The sequence below is a fragment of the Acomys russatus genome, chromosome X, assembly GCF_903995435.1.
Source record: "Acomys russatus chromosome X, mAcoRus1.1, whole genome shotgun sequence".
Lineage (NCBI taxonomy): Eukaryota > Metazoa > Chordata > Mammalia > Rodentia > Muridae > Acomys > Acomys russatus.
The window spans coordinates 102,823,050-102,841,627 of NC_067169.1; the positions used below are offsets into that span (position 1 = coordinate 102,823,050).

The 18,578-nt window shown below is 45.0% G+C and overlaps 1 protein-coding gene across 1 annotated transcript; it reads left to right on the plus strand.

Moving 5' to 3' along the window:
- The first annotated feature begins 219 nt into the window (after window positions 1-219).
- Rab33a (RAB33A, member RAS oncogene family) lies at window positions 220-14,920 on the plus strand. The gene is made up of 2 exons (XM_051142039.1): window positions 220-596; window positions 14,291-14,920. The coding sequence occupies exons 1-2, from the start codon at window positions 339-341 to the stop codon at window positions 14,744-14,746; spliced, it is 714 nt and encodes a 237-aa protein (XP_050997996.1). The 5' UTR covers window positions 220-338; the 3' UTR covers window positions 14,747-14,920.
- The last annotated feature ends 3,658 nt before the right edge of the window (window positions 14,921-18,578 follow it).

The window sequence follows — 18,578 nt, forward strand, 5'->3', positions numbered from 1 at the left end:
AGCTTTTGTGTCTGTGCCTTGGAGCTGCAAGGAGGGTGCACTGGAGAAGGAGGAGGGGTGCCTGGGGTGAGAGCACCCCCTTCACGAACGCGCGCGCGCGCGCACACACACACACATACACACATTGCCGGCGCACGCACACACGGGCGGACACACACTTCCAGACACGCGCGCGCGCGCGCACACACACACAAACACACATACACACACACACACACTCACTCACTCACTCACACACATACACACACAGAGCTCTCTCGTCTTGAGCGCACTAACGTGGCCCTTTCTTTGTGTGGAGCCCTCGAGTGGGATTGGGACCCCGGCCCTGTCCCGGGGAGATGGCGCAGCCCATCCTGGGCCATGGGAGCCTGCCGCCCGCCTCAGCTGCTGGCTTAGCATCCCTGGAGCTAGACTCATCTATGGACCAGTACGTGCAGATTCGCATCTTCAAAATCATCGTGATTGGGGACTCCAACGTGGGCAAGACCTGCCTGACCTTCCGCTTCTGCGGGGGTACTTTCCCAGACAAGACTGAGGCCACTATCGGTGTGGACTTCAGGGAGAAGACCGTGGAAATCGAGGGCGAGAAGATCAAGGTGATCCAGCTGGTCAGGTCCAGGAAGGGAGGGACCTGGGAGGGGGTTTCACCTGAGGTCTAGCTCTAGAGATAATAAATGTCTGCATTTGCCTGTGTCGCCACCTGCCGAGCTCAAGACCCTGGGCACATCCTCAATCTTTTTAGCTTCTTCCAGGGGGCCCATCCCTACCTAACCCAATTTTTCTGGCAAGCCAGAGTGCTTGCATTCTTACCCCTTGCTCCTCCCCCCCCCCCCCCCCATCCCCCGCGCGCCCAACAGCTCCTGCCTGGAAAAGCTGGTTTGAAATTGTCCTCGACCCTAAGCGGGAGAGGCACCCCTGAACACAGGAAGGCTTGAGACATCTCTGGTTCTAGTCTTGTGGGATGGATCTCAAAGCACTTTAGGACACATCTCGAGGGTTTTTGTTTTTTGTTTTGTTTTGTTTTGTTTTACCGCTTGGGTGCCAATAGGCTGGAAAAAAAAATCATCCTGGCGAAGCCCTGTGGCATTAGAAAGGTTGGGAATTGATGGAACATGAACACTGCTTTATTTTAAATTGCCATTTACACTTAAGATTAAAGCTGAGTTGGGATGGGCGGCGGGTAAAGTGGGGGATGGTTATGTCACAAAGCCATGAGCCGTTTAAAAACTGAGACAGAGTCAGTCACCGCTGGCTTTTCATAATTTCCGCAACTTCTTCTTTAGGGGCAGTCCCTCCCTGATGCTTGCTTCTCTCCTAGCTTGGGGAACCTATTGCAGGAAGTGCCCAGTACTCATTGTACTGGCATTGTCTTGAGAAGGCCTATTGGGAAAAGGTAGAACAAGCCATCTGACGGTCAGGGGAAGTGCCTTGCCTCCCTCCGCATAGTTTGCTAAATCAGTCAAGTTCAAATATTTTTGTGTGTTCATTTAGTGAAGTAAAAGTAGAAACACAGGAAGATAGGACTATGTCCCCACATGGGGAAGGGGTGGCAGGAAGCAGGGTATGGCAAGGACAGCTTTGTGTGCCATAGAAAGCTTCTGAGAAGACACCAGGGCTATAAAAGATCAAGTCCTCATCGGGTGTGGTGGCGCTTGCTTTTAATCCCAGCCCTTGGGAGGCAGAAGCAGGTGGATCGATGTGAGTTCGAGGACAGCCTGGTCTACAAAGCGAGTCCAGAGAAACTCTGTCTTGAAAAACAAACCAAAAAAAAAAGAAAAGAAAAGAAAAGAAAAGAAATATCAAGTCCTCTAGACTCATAGCTAGCCTGTGCTTGAGCCTGTATTTGAACCCCAGGGAGGGCCAGAAGTGAAGGTAAACTTCTTTCTGGTCAAACAGCTAAAGTGGCCACATGTCCTGTCCTGCCTTTTAAGTGAAAAGGAAAGAAGAACTGGGGAACTGGAGGGATTGATGAGATGCCCCAAACTGTACACGATTTCTTGGTGATTAAAATGATTGCACTTTAAAATGGCTTCAGAAAACAAGCGTAGACACGGCACTTCAGGAAAATACAGAAGAGGCTCTGGGATGGGGAAGGTAGTGCATTCTTTTGAACTTGTGGTCTATTTTAGTTTCTTCCACTTGGGGCGGGGGGAGGGGAGGGTTGCTTCTCATCCTTTTAAAGTCAATGTGGGTTTCTGTCCTCTTTTTCAAGGACTCTCGTGCAAAACATTTGCCCAGGTCAGGGCTTCTTCCTCTATGGCATCTAGTTTCTTGACTATATGGCTATAAGATACTGCAAAGTCTAAGACATGATTTTTGTTGTTGTTGTTGTTGTTGTTGTTGCCAAAGTAGAAATAAATAAATCAATAGATGCGTTTTGAAACACCTTCAAAATCATTTGTGCTTAATGTTATCATTTACTGAAAATCAAGTGTTAAGGTGAGCTGAAGAGTATCCCAGGCTTAAAAGTCAGGCAAGCTGTTAAATCCATCTGAAATTCGAGTGTTGGGAAAGAGGACATGTGAGAGTCTAGGGGAAAGGGAAGATGAAGAGGGAGAAAGGGAGGAGCAGAAATGAGGGGCGGATGGAGTCATCATTCAGTGGCCTTGGGGAGGGTTTTGAACCATTCCTCCCCTCCTGCCACCCCTGTATTTAACCAAATTGGGTTTCTGAGTCTCTGCCAAATATCCCAGACTTTTTTTTTTCCCAGAGGGCAGAGCGTGTGACAGTGTGACTCACTAGAAACAGATCAGCACAGCAGCACGTGCAGAGAAGTGCTTAACATGAGCTTTTGGGGGAAGATGATATTTTCAAGAGGACAAAGCCTTGTAACAGTTCAAGGAGGAACCTCTGAGGACAAAGTCGTCAAGAAGCCTCAGTGAAGTGTGGGACCTGGGGCAGGAGGAACCTGCCTCCTTGTAAGATAGTGAAATACCAAGACCAAAGCTGGCTGGTGAGAGACCAGGGTGTCTGTGGGAAGATGGCAGGAGATCAAGAAGGAAGTAGATTGTGCCTCATGCTTTGCTTGGAACAAACAAGTGCCAAAACCTGGCTTGAATATGACTGCCAGAGCGAGTTCCCCTTTGGGTGAGAGAAAGGTGCAGTATGGTATGCTGAGGTAGCCTAGGCTTCTACCAGCAACAGTAGGCTGTCAAATTATAAAATAAAGACCCTGGCAGGGGAGTGGTAGAGACTCTGCAGCTGGCTTTTCTTGGTTCTAGCATAGTGTATGACCTCTCCTAGGCTTGCATCCTTGTGTCCCAGGGGTGGCACTCTGTTGAAGGATGCCTGATATTGCTCAGAGAACTCTATAATTCCAGCTCTTGCTGTATCTGATGCCTCTGGACTCCACACACACATTCATTCATACAAGTGCACATACCTACATATAAATAAAAATAATAAAAATAAATCTAAACTAAACAAAAGCTGTTTATTGAATAGACAAAGTCCAAGCTAGGTACTTTGTGTCTTTTTTTTTCCTGAGACAGGGTTTCTCTGTGTCATCTTGACTGTCCTGGACTCGCTTTGTAGGCCAGGCTGGCTTCAAACTCACAGACATCCACCTGCCTCTGCCTCCCAAATGCTGGGACTAAAGGTGTGCAGCACTGCGCCTGGCTATGTGTCTTATTTGATACAGCAAACCCTAGTATTTAAGATTTTTAAATATTTTTAATTTAAAAAATCTACCTTGTAGCTGGGTGTGTTGGCACAGGCCTTTAATCCAAGCACTTGGGAGGCAGAGGCTGTGAGTTCAAGGCCAGCCTAGTCTATAAAGTGAGTCTAGGACAATGAAGGTAACATAGAGAAACCCTGTCTCAACCCCTCCCCCCCGCCCAAATCTACATTGTAGGCTGGGCATGGAGGCATACACTTAATTTCAGCAGAGGCAAGTGGATGGATCTCTGTGAGTTCCAGGCCAGACTTGGATAATGAGTTCTGGGACAGCCAAAGCTACAGAGAGACCTTGTCTCAAAAAATCAAAAATCAAAACAAAACAAAACTATAGTGTGTGTGTGTGTGTGTGTGTGTGTGTGTGTGTGTGTATGTGTGTGTGTGTGATGTGCCTGTTGGAGGTCAGAGGACAATTTGTAGGACCAATCCTCTCTTTCCACCCTCTAAGGATCAGGAATTAAAGTCAGATCATTAGGCTGGGTGCCAAGTACTAAACCATCTTGTTAGGGTAAAGTTAGGATTTTGATCACCCCCCCCCATTTGACAGCTAAGGAGACTGCGTTTGAGACATGAAATAGCTTGCCCATGGGCACAGGGATCTTTTGTGGCTGTTAAGGTTTCAGTTGAGATCCAGACTCCATGCTCCTTACCCTGGGCTCTACTTTAGAAGCTAATACCCAGCTCCCTATACTGGGAATGATACACCATCAAGCAGCCAGTCTTATTGTGTCTAGGCAAGGGACTCAAGGCTATGGCCCACGGAGCCTTCAAGTTGTCTTCTTGAGATTTGGGGGGGGGTGTAGTTCAGTGGTAGAGTGTGTGTTTAGCATATGTGAGGCCTTGGGTTTTATCCTCAGCATGACTAAATAAATAAAAAAGAATTGAAACAAGAAATCTGTTTTACTTGTACTCATGACAGTCAACAGCGTACTCAGAGTCTACTTTTCACACCTTGGCTGTCTCACTTTGGACATGAGAATTACAGGTGTCCAGAAAGTTTACTTAGGGTGAGAAACCCCTCTAATATAAAGTCCTCATTTTAAAGGTAGGGAATTGGAGCTCGGGGAGAAAAAGTGACTTACCAAAGACCAAATAAGATCAAGCCAACAAGGAGAGCTTACTAATGTCTTTTCCTGTGCTCTTTCTGGGTTGCATTCTGCCAGGCTTTGAAGAGTACATAAGTACTAAGTCCGTTTCACCCAGAAGGTTTTCTGTTTGAGGGACACCACACAGGAAAGCTGACAGCTTCTCCTGATCAATCTAGGAAGGAGGGAGATATCTTCCAACTCCCAAAGGAAGGGTGGAGCCTCTCTTAATAACCACAATGCATTATGCATGTGTCACCTACAAGTTTAGCTAAACCATATTGTGTTTGTCTCGGGCTTAAAAGCATCAGAAACAAATGAATAGGATGGAGATGGGTAGGCGTTGTTGAACCATTCTTGGTAAAATTTCAAGAAAGCAGCCCTTCTGGTCTAGTTTGGGTACTCCCACAGCCTGAGCACCTCCACAGTGGGTCAGCCACGTCTCTGGGCAGGAATGGTCCAGACTTCAGGGTTCTCCCTCTCTGCTGATCACTGGGGAAAGCACCTTCCTGTGTTACATTACTAAGTGCAAGGAGGCTGAGCTCAGGGTTCCTTCTAAGCAGCCTGCAGTTAGAATGACATCATGTCTTCTGTGAGGGCTTAATGGTTAATTATCCACCACTGTGTGTGTCCCTTGTTGCCTTCCCTTCTTTTCCTCTCCCTCTTCCTCCCACCCCCTCCCCTTTCTCTCTTTCACAGTGTGTGTGTGTGTGTGTGTCTGCCCTGTCTTTGTCTCTGACCTTTTCATTGCCATATGTGTCAAATTTCTTTCTTTCTTTTCTTTTCTTTCTTTCTTTTTTTTTCTTTTCAATTTTTAGTTTTTTGAGACAGGGTTTCTCTGTGTAGCCTTAACTGTCCTGGACTCACTTTGTAGACCAGGCTGTCCTCGAACTCACAGTGATCCGCCTGCCTCTGCCTTCCAAGTGCTGAGATTAAAGGCATGTGCCACCACTGCCCGGCGTATGTGTCAGCTTTCTTAGATACATTTGGGACAGTCCAGCTAATTGAGAAAAAAGATTTCTTTTAAACTTTCCCCATCATCGATTGGAGTAGCCACCAAAGATTGCAAATGCTTCTCTTTTTTCACTTATGCCTTCTGCCATTGGTCTCCAACAAAAGGACACCCGTACCCATTTATAGAATGATGCCAGATATGTCCCCTAGAGAAAAAAAAAGTACCCAGGTTAGCTAAGAGTGTGCAGGGTGTGGAGGGCTTTGCTGAAGCTCATTCAGACAGATACAGCCCTCAGAAAATGGTAAAGAGGTCCAGTTCCTCCATGGCAGTTCTCCTCATTGTGCCCCTCATTTATCCCCAATTAGTCTCGGCCAATGCCAAGCCCCTCATGGCAAGTTGATGCATCTTTCTCACTGTCCCTCTCTACTAGCAGCCCTTGCCCTGTTCCAACTCCTAGAGCCAAGCTTTCCAGGATGAGAACCAGTAGACCCAAGGCACAGTACTAAAAGATGCTGTGCTTTCTGAGACAATGATAACAACTGGTATTCGTTGAACACCTTACATTTCACAACAGCTTCTTCTCTGGTATCATCTCATTGGACCATCCTAGCAACCCGAGAGAAGCTCAGGTTCCCACTAAAGACATGAGGAAAGTGAACTTCACGTACAGAATGTATTCATTTACTCAGCTACTAAGAAGAAACTGCACTCACTCAGTCAAGCATCTATGTAGATTCAGTGGTCCTGTCAGGCCTGAGAGGAAGAAAGAATGTACACAGTTGGGCCTTCAATACTCATGGGGCCCAACTAACTGAGAACAAAATATTTAGAAATAAAAGCAGGGATTGGAGCCGAGCGTCTTGGCACACGCCTTTAATCCCAGCACTTGGGAGGCAGAGGCAAGTGGATCTCCGTGAGTTTGAGGCCAGCCTGGTCTACAAGGATAGTCTAGGACAGCCAGGGTTACACAGAGAAACCCTGTCTCAAAAAACCAAAACCAAGCCGGGCGGTGGTGGCGCACGTCTTTAATCCCAGCCCGTGGATCTCTGTGAGTTCGAGGCCAACCTGGTCTACAAAGTGAGTTCCAGGACAGCCAGAGCTGTTACACAGAGAAATCCTGTCTCGAAAAACAAACAAACAAACAAAAAAACATAAACAAACACGCACGGATTGGGGGTGTAGATCTGTTAGTAAAGTAAAGTGCTTGCCTAGCAACTATGAGGCCCTGAGTTCAATACCAGTGTCCCAAATTCCTGACCCAGTGGGGCATGCCTGAGATCTGAGCACTCAGGAAATAGAAACAGGAGAGCCACTCATGGTGGCACACTCCTGTAATCCCACACTGGGGAGGCAGAGGCAGGCAGATCTCTGTGAGTTTGAGGCCAGCCTGGTCTACAAAGCAAGTCCAGGACAGACAGGTCTACACAGAGAAACCCCGTCTTGGGAAAAAAGAGAATTCATCCTGAAATAGAAGCAGGAGAATCAGTTGAAGATTATTTTTGGCTACAGAAGGAGTTTGAAGCAGGCCAGCGTGGGCTATATGAAATCTTGTCTATGAGACAAAACACACTATCTATCTATCCATCTATCTATCTAATCTATATTATATATTAATATATTATACATTATATATTATATGTGTGTGCATGCATCTACTCTAAACATATACAATAAGCAATACATTATACCAAGTATTTTTTTGTTTTTTGAGACAGGTTTTCTCTGTATAGCAAACCAGGCTGGCTTTGAATTCACAGAGATGTGCCTGCCTCTGCCTCCCAAGTGCTGGGATTAAAGGCATGCACCACCACAGTCCAGCCCATACCAAGTATTTTTGATCTTTTGCATTGTATTAAATATTATAAGAGAATTTAAAACAGTAGGAGCAGATTGTAGGGTAGTATGTAAATAGTACTCGGTTTGGTTTTGTTGTTGTTATTGTTGGTTTTGTTTTTGTTTTCAAGACTGGGTTTCTCTGTATAGCTTTGCCTGTCCTGGACTCCCAGGCTGGCCTCGAACTCACAGTGATCTGCCTCCTGAATGCTGGGATTAAAGGCATGTGCCACCACACCAAACTTGTTTTTGTTTTTTGTTTTTTGTGTTTTTCTGGTTTTTTTGAGATGGGGTTTCTCTGTGTAGCCTTGACTGTCCTGGACTCACTTTGTAGACCTGGCTGGCCTCGAATTCACAGCGATCCACCTGCTTCTGTTTCCCTGAGTCCTGGGATTCCAGGCATGCACCACTACAGCCGGCTCAGTACACAGTTTTATAAAGGGCACTTGAGCTTCCATGATTTGGGCATCTCAGGGGTTCTGGAATCTGTACTAGGCAGTGCAATGCATACCCAAGGAATGCCACTGAAGCATACCTGTACAACTGCTCTCACTGTCTTCGTTTTCCAGATGAGGATGCTGAAGAAAGGAAACACAACTAGCATGAGATTTGGGCAGAGATTTGCATTCCAGTTGATTTGACTCCATTGTACTCTACTGACTTTCTAAGAGTGATGAGGACCTTGGGCATGTAGCTAAGGGGCAGGCCTCTACCATGTCCACTGGGAAGGAAGAAAAGAGGAGAGGAAGCATCTACTTTCACTCCCTAGCAAGGATGAAAGGGTTGTGAGGATATTGAGGACAGGAAAACTGACTCCCTGACACAGAGAGCCCATTCCATGTGCCCATTGAGCCTAACTGATATACTTCCCTTTCAGAGGCATTGAAGCCATACAAGCTAATTCTTCCATTTTTTTTCCTGCTGGGTGTAGCCTGCTTCCAGGCTTATGTCTCATCACAGGCAGGGACAGAAAAACTTTGGCTGTGGTTTACAGAGAGCGGGGATGGGAGCAGTAAGTACCCCTGAATGGCCAATGCTTTGTATGAAAACTTCAAAGATTTCTTTGTAGCTTCAGGAAGGCAGAGGAGGGCAGCGAGAGAGGGGTTCTCCCTATAGCTCTGGCAACTTGGGTGCTGTACACAATTAGGAAGCCAAGGAGAAGCCAAACAGCCAACCTACCTCAGCCTCAAACGCCTCACACATTCCCACCCGTGTTCCTTGCAGGTATTTTTAGAATCCTGAGCTCATGGTGTTAAAGCATCTGCCACATGCCCGAGGGCCGATAGGGATTCAGCTTCACACAGAGGCAAGAGTCAAGACTACTGGAGAGTGGGGGTGGGACGTGGAGATCAGGAACCAAGTGGAAACGATATTCTTGGACTAGGCCTGTTCGCTTCCCCCTGACCTCCATCCCTCTCCCCATCTGCCTCTCTTTCTTTCTGTTCAGAGCACTAGAGAGGCAGAAGGAATTAAAAAAAAAAAAAAAACTTTTTTTTTTTTTTTTTTTGTCTCTCCTTACAGAAACAAATAAGTCTTTGAGGATTTTTGGTTTTGTGTGGAACCAATGGATGCTTTCTCTGAAATGGCTTTGGCAGATACCTGAACTGCACAACTGCTGGTAGTTCTGGCGACTCAGGCCCGTACTGCTTTTGATCACCACTACCTCAATGGTGCAATCCAGTGCAGAAAAAGACTGCCTCCACTTTAGTCAGCAAGGGACTAGCAGCACTGATGGAACAGAGAGCACACGCATACATTCTAAGTGGTCTGACATAGACCCAAAGTGCAATCGAAATTCCTAAGAGAATTGCAGAGAAGTAAGACCAGATTTGCAGATGGGGTGGGGCTGAAGAGATAGATGGCTTAGTGGTTAAGAGCGCTGGCTGCTTTTGCAGGGGACCTAGGATTTCATTCCCATCACCCACTTGGTGGCTGATAAGCATCTGAAACTCCAGCTCCTGGAGACCCACCATTCTTTTTTTTTTTTTTTTTTTTTTTTTGGCCTCTGCAGGCGCTGCATGCACATGGTGCACAGACAACACGCTCATACACAGAAAATATACATAAATCAATAAACACGTTAAGTATTTTAAAAAGAAAGATTTGAACCAGATATGGCAGTGCATGCCTTTAATGGCAACACTCAGGAGGTAGAGGCAGGTGAATCTCGGAGTTCAAGGCCAGCCTGGTCTATAGGATGAGTTTCAGGACAGTCAAAGCTTCACAGAGAAACTCTGGCTCCAAAAAAAGAAAAAAGAAAAAAAAAAACTGAAATCAACCAACCAAACACAAACAAAAACAAAACAACAACAACAACAAAAAACAATGCCGTTTCTCTGGAAAATTTGAGGTGAAAGTGGAGGCACAAGCTGAGTCTTCAAGAATGGGTGAGATTGAGCTGGGTGTGGTGGTGCCCACCTTTAATCCCAGCACTCGGGAGGAGGCAGAGGCAGGTGGATCTCTGAGTGAGTTCGAGGCCATCCTGGTCTACAAACTGAGTCCAGGACAGCCAGGGCTACAACACAGAGAGAAACCTTGTCTACCAAAAAAAAAAAAAAAAAAAAAAAAAAGGGTGGGATTGAGGTCAGGAAGAGGAGGCAGACAGATCTACCATAGAAGTGGCCCAAAGTCACAGAGAAAGATGCAGCTAAGTAGCTTGAACATAGGTTGGAATGGGTCAAATTAAGACTGACTGAAATATTTTCACTTGCAGTAAAGGGCTACATAATTTCCTGAAGAGGGATTTCCAGGGATTTAGGTGACTAGTGTGACAGCAGCATTCAGGGGGCAACGGAATAGACACATCCAGAAACCAAATGACTGCTGTAGTCCCGAAATAGGGAGACCAGGGTTCTTGAAAATCCAAATGGGAGTTGAGGGTGGTGACAAATGTCAGCAATCCAACACTTAGCAGGCTGAGACAGAAGGACTGAGGCCAGGCCAGGCTATCAGAGAGCTTCTGTCAAAGAGAGATCCAAATAGAAGGTGTAATTCCAAAAGCATCACTAAATGATGCCAGAGGATGATGAAGGAGAGCCAGGACCACGAAACTGATGTTCAGAATGATGGTCTTTTAAAATCTTCATTCATCAATGAGATTCAATTATATTCCAAAAATTATACTCACTGACTGCTAATTCCAAATAAACACTATATACTTCATTTGAAAAGTCACAGTAATCAAATCAGTAGCCACAGCAAAATTTTGTTTTTATAACTGAGAATTTTATAGGGTCTTGAGATCATCATTCTGGGCATGAATATCTGTTGGTCCAGACCCTGAATATATAACAGAAAATAAAATTGGGCTTGAATATATGTTGACTCCCTGGGAATTATGCCTCTGCATATGCTACTGATACCAGATTTTTCTCTTCATAAGTTGGCCTTTATCCCAAAAGCCAAGATGCAGAAGAAAAATAGAGCGAGGGAGTTAAATTATCTTTTACATAACAAAGAAGTGGATTTAAAAATAAATTGAAAAAACAGGCATGGTGTCTCAAGCATGTAATTCCAGCACCAGGGTGACTGAGACAGGAGGATTATGCATTTGAAGTCAGCCTGGCCTACATAATGAGATCTCATATAAATAAACAGATAAATAAAGCTAAATGTTAAGAATGTTAGCACTAGTTTTGCTTTCATCATGGGAGTAAGGCGGGCTCTATATAGCCCAGGCTGGCCTCCACTTTGCTATGTAGCTTAAACTGGCTGGATTCATCTTTTCTAATCTTGTAATGCAAAGTTAGAAAAGAAGATGCATGTCTATAATCCAGGCGCTCAGGAGGGTGAGGCAGGAGAGTCACTAGTTTGAGGCTATCTTGGGCTATGTAGCAAGCTTGAGGCCAGCTTGGGCTATATATATATATACATTAAGACCCTGTCTCAAAACAACAATGATGACAAAGAAAACCTTACAAACTAACACATTTTAAACCAGAAAATTTGGGAAAGGAAAAAAAAAAAAAAAACCAAGGAGAATAAATATTTCTTGTATTCAAATAACCATTACTGTTCTGAGACATGCAATTCTAGACTTTTCTACAAATACGTTTATGTTTAATATTTTTGAAAATTGCAACTATATCATATGAAGCATTATTTGGTTAGAAAGTGAGCACACCAGCCCTGAAAAATTTTTATATGTTTTCTCTCTTTCTCATTTCTTCTCTTTTGTCTTTTTTTTTTCTTTCTGTTTTCTGGGGATTTTTTTCTTTTTGTTTTCTCTATTTAGCTCTGGCTGTCCTGGACTCACTTTGTAGACCAGGCTGGCTTCGAACTCACAGAGATCCTACTACCTCTGCCTCTTAAGTGCTGGGATTAAAGGTGTGTGCCACCATGCCCTGCTCTCTTTTGTCTTTTAAGACAGGTTTGGTCATGTATCCCAGGCTGATCTTGAACTCTCAACAATCCTTTTGTCTTACTCTTGGGTGTTGAAATTGCAGTTGTGAATTGGTACAAATGTTACTCTGTGTGTGTGTGTGTGTGTGCTTGTGTATGTGTGTCTGTGCTATTTCTCTCATATTGAACATTTTCCCCCTCAGGAAAAATAACTCTATGATCAAGATATTTTCACAGAGGGCTGGAGAGATGGCTCAGAGGTTAAGAGCACTGCTTGCTCTTCTAAAAGTCATGAGTTCAATTCCCAGCAACTACATGATGGCTCACAACCATCTATAATGAGATCTGGTGCTCTCTTCTGTTGTGCAGGTGTTACATGCAGGCAGAGCACTTTATACATAATAAATAAATAAATCTTTTTTTAAAAAAAGATATTTTCAGCCAGGTGTGGTGGCACACGTCTTTAATCCCAGCACTCGAGAGGCAGAGGCAAATGGATCCTTGTGAGTGCGTGCCAGCCTGGTATAACAATGCGAGTCTAGGACAGCCAAGGCTACACAGAGAAACCCTGTCTCGAAAAACAAAACCAAAACAAAACCAAAAAGCTATTTTCAAAGAATTTGACAGCATCTTTGCAATGTGTTTTATATAGATTCCTGGAAGTACAATTATAGTTTTAAGCATTGTGAACATTGCATGCCTTTGATCCCAGCACCTGAGAGGCAGAGTTAGGTGGATCTCTGTGAGTTCGAAGCTAGCCTGGTGTACAAAGTGAGTCCAGGACAGTCAGGGCTAAACAGAGAAACTCTGTCTCAAAAAACCAACCAAACAAACAAAAAGAAGTTGTGAACATTTTAAGGTTATTGATAAACTTGTCACATTACCCTCCAGAAAATTTGACTGATCTGTGCACTATTCTTTTTAATTTTTAAGATTTATTGTTTTATGTGTGTGTGTGAATGTTTTGTTTGCATGTATGTAAAGCACACTATGTGCACGTCTGGTGCTAGCCAAAGTCAGAAGAGGGCATTTAATCCCCTGGGACTGTAGTTACAGAAAGTTGTGAGTTACCTTATGGGTGCTGAGAATCAAACCTGGGTCCTCTGCAACACTGAGCCAACCCTCCAGCCTGTTCTGGAGCTCACGCTGTAGACCACACTGGCCTTGAACTCACAGAGATCCACCTGCCTCTACCTCCCTAGAGCTGGGATTAAAGGTGTGTGCCACCATCACCTGGCTCCTCCTTGTGTACTTTTTCTTCTTCTTCTTATTATTATTGGTTTTTCGAGACAGGGTCTCTCTGTGTAGCCTTGGCTGTCCTGGACTCACTTTGTAAACCAAGCTGACCTCAAACTAACAGAGATTTGCCTGACTCGGCTTCCCGGAGTGTGGGGATTAAAGGTGGGCGCCACCATGCCCCTCTCTTGTGAACTGTTTTAAAATTACAATCCTTTAAACGTTTTACCTCAGTATTTTCATCCAACAGTTAAAAAAAACACTTAGCAAACTCTAAAACTCTGAGCTTCAATAGGTCCATTCTGCGAGTCTGTCAGGAGCAACTTGTTAGTTCAAGACTTGTAACTCATTTTTTTCTTTTTCTTTTCTTTTCCTTTTTTGGGGGGTGGTTTCGAGACAAGGTTTGTCTGTGTATCAGCCCTGGCTGTTCTGGACTCATTCTGTAGACCAGGCTGGCCTCAAAATTCACAGAGATCTGAGATCCGACAGCCTCTGTCTCCCTGAGGGCTGGGATTACAGGTGTACGTCACCACACCCAGCACAAAAGCACAGTCTTAAAGCATTAGAAAATTTGGTTATAGCCAGGCATGGTGGCGCACACCTGTAATCCCAGCCCTCGGAGAGACAGAGGCAGGTGGATCAATGTGAGTTCGAATACAGCCTGGTCTACAAAGCAAGTCCAGGACAGTCAAGCCTATACAGAGAAACCCTGTGTCAGGGAAAAAGGAAGAAAGAAAGAAAGAGAGAGAGAAAGGGAGAGAGAAAGAAAAAGAAAGAAAGAGGCTATGCTTTTGAACTGGCCATGGTGGTGCACGCCTGTAATCCCAGCACTGGGTGAGCACAGGCAGAGACAGGTGGATCTCTGTGAGTTTGGGGCCAGCCTGGTCTACAGAGTAAGTCCAGAATAGCCAGGACTGATACACAGAGGAACCCTGCCTCGACAAAACAAACAAACAAAACAAAAGACAGGGCTTCTCCATGTAACAGCTCTGGTTATCCTGCCATTTACTCTGTAGACCAGGCTGGCCTTGAACTCACAGAGATCCACCTGTCTCTGCCTCCTAGGTTGCTGGTGAAAGCAACTGCTGCCTGCCTAAGACTATGCTTTCTTTTCCCTCTGCTCTTGTTTCCCTTTCTGACTTTACATATGGGCCTTTTGTTGCAGGTTCAGGTGTGGGACACAGCAGGACAAGAACGCTTCCGAAAAAGCATGGTCGAGCATTACTACCGCAATGTGCATGCGGTGGTCTTTGTCTATGACGTCACCAAGATGACCTCCTTCACCAACTTAAAAATGTGGATCCAAGAATGCAATGGGCATGCTGTGCCCCCCCTCGTCCCAAAGGTGCTTGTGGGTAACAAGTGTGACTTGAGGGAACAGATCCAGGTACCCTCCAACTTAGCTCTGAAATTTGCTGATGCCCACAACATGCTCTTGTTTGAGACATCAGCCAAGGACCCCAAAGAAAGCCAGAATGTGGAGTCAATTTTCATGTGCCTGGCCTGCCGACTGAAGGCCCAGAAGTCCCTGTTGTATCGTGATGTTGAGAGGCAGCAAGGCAAGGTGCAGAAACTGGAGTTCCCACAGGAAGCTAACAGTAAAGCTTCCTGTCCTTGTTGAAACCAAATGATGTAAATACATGAGAATTAGCACTGGAAGTTTTTTTTTCCTCCTTTTTTTTTTTCCTGTGCCTGCATAATGCTGACACCTGCTTGTTTCCACATAAACTGAGATCAAAATAAAATTTGTATAGATTATTGCATGGCTTTATGTCTTGCTTTCTTCCAGGAAGACCTTTTGTTGGTTTGGAGTGCTGAGGCTGGAAGCCAGGGCCTTGCAGCTGATAATAAAGAGTTCTATCACTGAGCTACATCCCCAGTCATGAGAAAGGTTTTTTTTCTTTTTTTTTTTTTAAGTCATAAGTCTTTTGTTTGTTTGTCTTTTTGCTGCTTGTGTGTGTGTGTGTGTGTGTGTGTGTGTGTGTGTGTGTGTGTGTGTGTGTGTGTGTTTCTCAAGACAGGGCTTCTCTGTGTAATAGTCCTGGCTGTCCTGGAACTCGCTCTGTAGACCTCGAACTCAGAGATCTGATGTTTGTTCCCTGCCAACCCAACAAATACATATTATACAAAGAATGCCATGCAATGTGTTACAGGAAGACACATTCCCAGGTTCAAAGGCCTCAGGACCCAGTTACACAATAATGCAATTACTTAGAAGCAAGAATTCAACAACCAGGGTTGGAGAGATGGCTCATTGATTAAGAGCACTTGCTGTTTTTGCAGAGGACCCGGGTTCAATTCCCAGCATCCCAGGTGCCTGTATCTCCAGATTTAGGGGACTCGGCATGTTACACTGAGCTCCTCAGGCATGTGGTATGCATGCACACATATGTTCAGACAAAACACTAACACACATAGATCTTCTAAAAAATAAAAGAATTGGGATAGAGGCCAGCCTGGTTTACAGAGTGAGTTCTAGGACAGCTAGAGTTAAAACAGAAACCCTGTCAAGAAGACAACAGCAACAACAAAAATAAAATAAAAGAATTAATCCAGGTGGCAGTGGCTCACACCTTTAATCCCAGCACTCAGTAAGCAGAGGCAGGTGCATCTCTGTGACTTTGAGGACAACCTGGTCTACAAAGAGAGACCAGGATAGCCTGGACTACAGAGAGAAACCCTGTCTCAGAAAAAAAAAAACCCTATTTTTTTGTGTGTGTGAGGAGTGCAAAAGCATGCTAGTGTATGTGTGGAAGTCACAAGACAGCCTGCAGGAATTGGTTCTTTCCTTCCACCATGTGGATTCCAGGAATTGAACTCAAGTCATCAGACTTGGCAGCAAATGCCCTAATGACTGACTCATCTCTCCAGCCTATGAATTTATGTTTATGTTAAATAAAGTGGAATGTAACAAGGAGGAGGATGGCTAAGGGTAGAGAAGGAGGCAGGACCTTGGGAGTTGACCAAGAACACAACTGAGAGTCTGTCCTAAACGGTGTTGATGTGGAGGATGGACTTACTGTCAGGCACAACACTTTGCATTTGGTTTTGGGGCAAGAGAGTCCAATAATTGTTTCCTATACATCTGGCTTTTTGTCTATCTGTAAACTAAAAGTGTCTGCTGCAGGTATTATATTCCCAGACAGATGTCCTTGTTTGTTTGAGGATGCTCCCTTAATGGTCTTACTGGAATTCTGCTATGAGGGTGTCCTGAGTTCTTTCCTCTGTTAGGTCTATGTATCTGTACCCCCAGACAGCAAAACATAACACATTTCAGAGGGCTTCTCATCCAAAGAAAGGTCCAGCTCACCTATTCAGTCCTTTGCCAGGACCACCTGCTGAGCCTCATCACAGCCACCAGTATGCTTCTTCTTTGTTGGCCTGGATCCCAGTCTAGATGTGGTTAGAGCTGATTTTCTTGTGAGTTTTCCCTACCCAATGTCTGATTCTGTACCTTATCAAAAGAGCTTGGGTTCTGATGTCTGTTGGTTTGCTGACTAATGAAACCCTGGTTGGTATGCTTTTCCATGATGGACTAGCTTACAACCATGTCTCCAAGTATATTTGTTAGCCCAGAAGCCTGTGTTGTTAATTCCAGAAGATGTATTGTGGCCAAAGTCAGTGACGCCAAAGATGGCACCTCAGTTTCTCAGAGTCCAGGACCAGATGCTGATCTGAATATCACTGTTTAGTGCAAGACCAGGGAAGATCCTTAGTCTAGAACAGCTGGATAAGCCCAGGATTAAGTCCATTTGAATGTATAATTGGGGTAGGGTGGACACAGCCAAGTACAGACAGCTTTTTAAAAAGCAAGGCTTAGTTTCTGCAGTGTTTATAGCAAATGCCTATAGAGGCAAAGTTTATTATCTTGAAACACCTGAGAGGATGGAGTTGCCACCTTCCTTCCTAGATACCCTCCATGTTTCATCAACCCTCATCAGATTCCTGGAAGGTACTTGCTTCTTTTCAAAAGGCCAGTTTATGTCCCCTTTTTTTTTCTGAGACAGGGCTCTCTGTGTAGCCCCAGCTGTCCTAGACTCGCTTTGTACACCAGGCTGGCCTCGAACTCACAGCAATCCCGTTGCCCTCTGCCTCCCGAGTGCTGGGATTAAAGGCGTGCACCACCATGCCGGCCAGTTTATGCTCTTAAAATACCTTTCAGTTTCTTGACGATGCCAGCATGATCCACACAGTGCAAAAGACACACCTGACCATAAGACGTACCTAGTTTTGGGGGCATTAAAACAAGAAAAACAAGAAAAACAACAATCAGACCATAAGGCACACCCAAGTTTCTCCCACAGTTTTGGGGGAAAAGTGCATCTTATGGTCGAGAAAAATACGGTAAGTTAAGCCTCGATTCGATCCCATGGTCTTTGGCTCTCCATGCACTAAGGGATATGCAGGGGCATTAGGATTAATAGAACATCTCCTCTGGGATTTGTCTCAAGTGCTGGTTTAGGAGAACTGCAGGATCTCAGTTAGTTCTGGTACAGAGTGCCAACCCACTCTATCTAGAAGCTCCAAAGTGGGACTCAGGAATGTGAAGTTTTTGAAACGCCTGCAGATGATGTTGAAGTGTCCCCATGTCTGTGCGTGTAGCTCTCCCTAAGCTTTCTGACAAGCTCTAAAAGCAGAAACTATCTCTCTTGTGCCACAACGTTGAAGCGAGCTCTGTGAACAATAGGACAGTCTGGGTTTCCAGGGAACACAACCTGGTGAAGTGAATCCTTCCAGGCCCTAAGCAAGAAAAATGAAACTATTTTGGTCATACCCATTGTCCTTGGGTTGTGCGCCTGAAACCCGTAGGTAAGAGCCTCTTAACTTCAAGAGACTTGGGAAGGCTAACCCTGAGTATAAACACTTCCACACTGAGTGCCACTCTAGATGCAAGAGACAAAATTGACACTACAAGGAAGATTGCACGTCTACCACACGCCTCCTGCTGGCGAAGTAGTGAAGAGGTGAAAACTGTTCCTTAGTATTTTCTGAATGTTTACCCAAGCAGCAGGGAACAAATCCTGGTCCCAACTTGGACACTTAGACACCAGTAGCTAGGATACTCTTACAAAAGGAAAGGCCTGAAGGTGCCTTCGAATTACTCCCTGTCTGTTTTGCTTTGTTTTGTTTGGTTTGGTTTGGTTTTTCCAGACTGGGTTTCTCTGTGTATCCATGGGCTGTCCTGGAACTCACTCTGAAGACCAGGCTGGCCTGGAACTCACAGTGATCCACCTGCCTCTGCCTCCCCAGTGCTAAGATCAAAGGCCTGCGCCATCAATGCCCGGCTTGTTTGTGTTTTTTCTTTGCTTTTGCTTTTTTAAGACAGGGTTTCTCTCTGTAGCCTTGGCTGTGCTGGACTTGCTTTGTAAACCAGCCTGGCCTTGAATTCACAGAGATCCACCTACCTCTGCCTCCCAGAGTGCTGAGATTATAGGCATGCGCCATCGAGACTA

Bases quoted from the DNA above. Each gene is read 5' to 3' on its own strand.
- Rab33a (XM_051142039.1), top strand. From the start codon at position 339: ATGGCGCAGCCCATCCTGGGCCATGGGAGCCTGCCGCCCGCCTCAGCT. The intron at 597-14,290 runs GTGATCCAGCTG...CTTTTGTTGCAG, and splicing joins TCGAGGGCGAGAAGATCAAG to GTTCAGGTGTGGGACACAGC.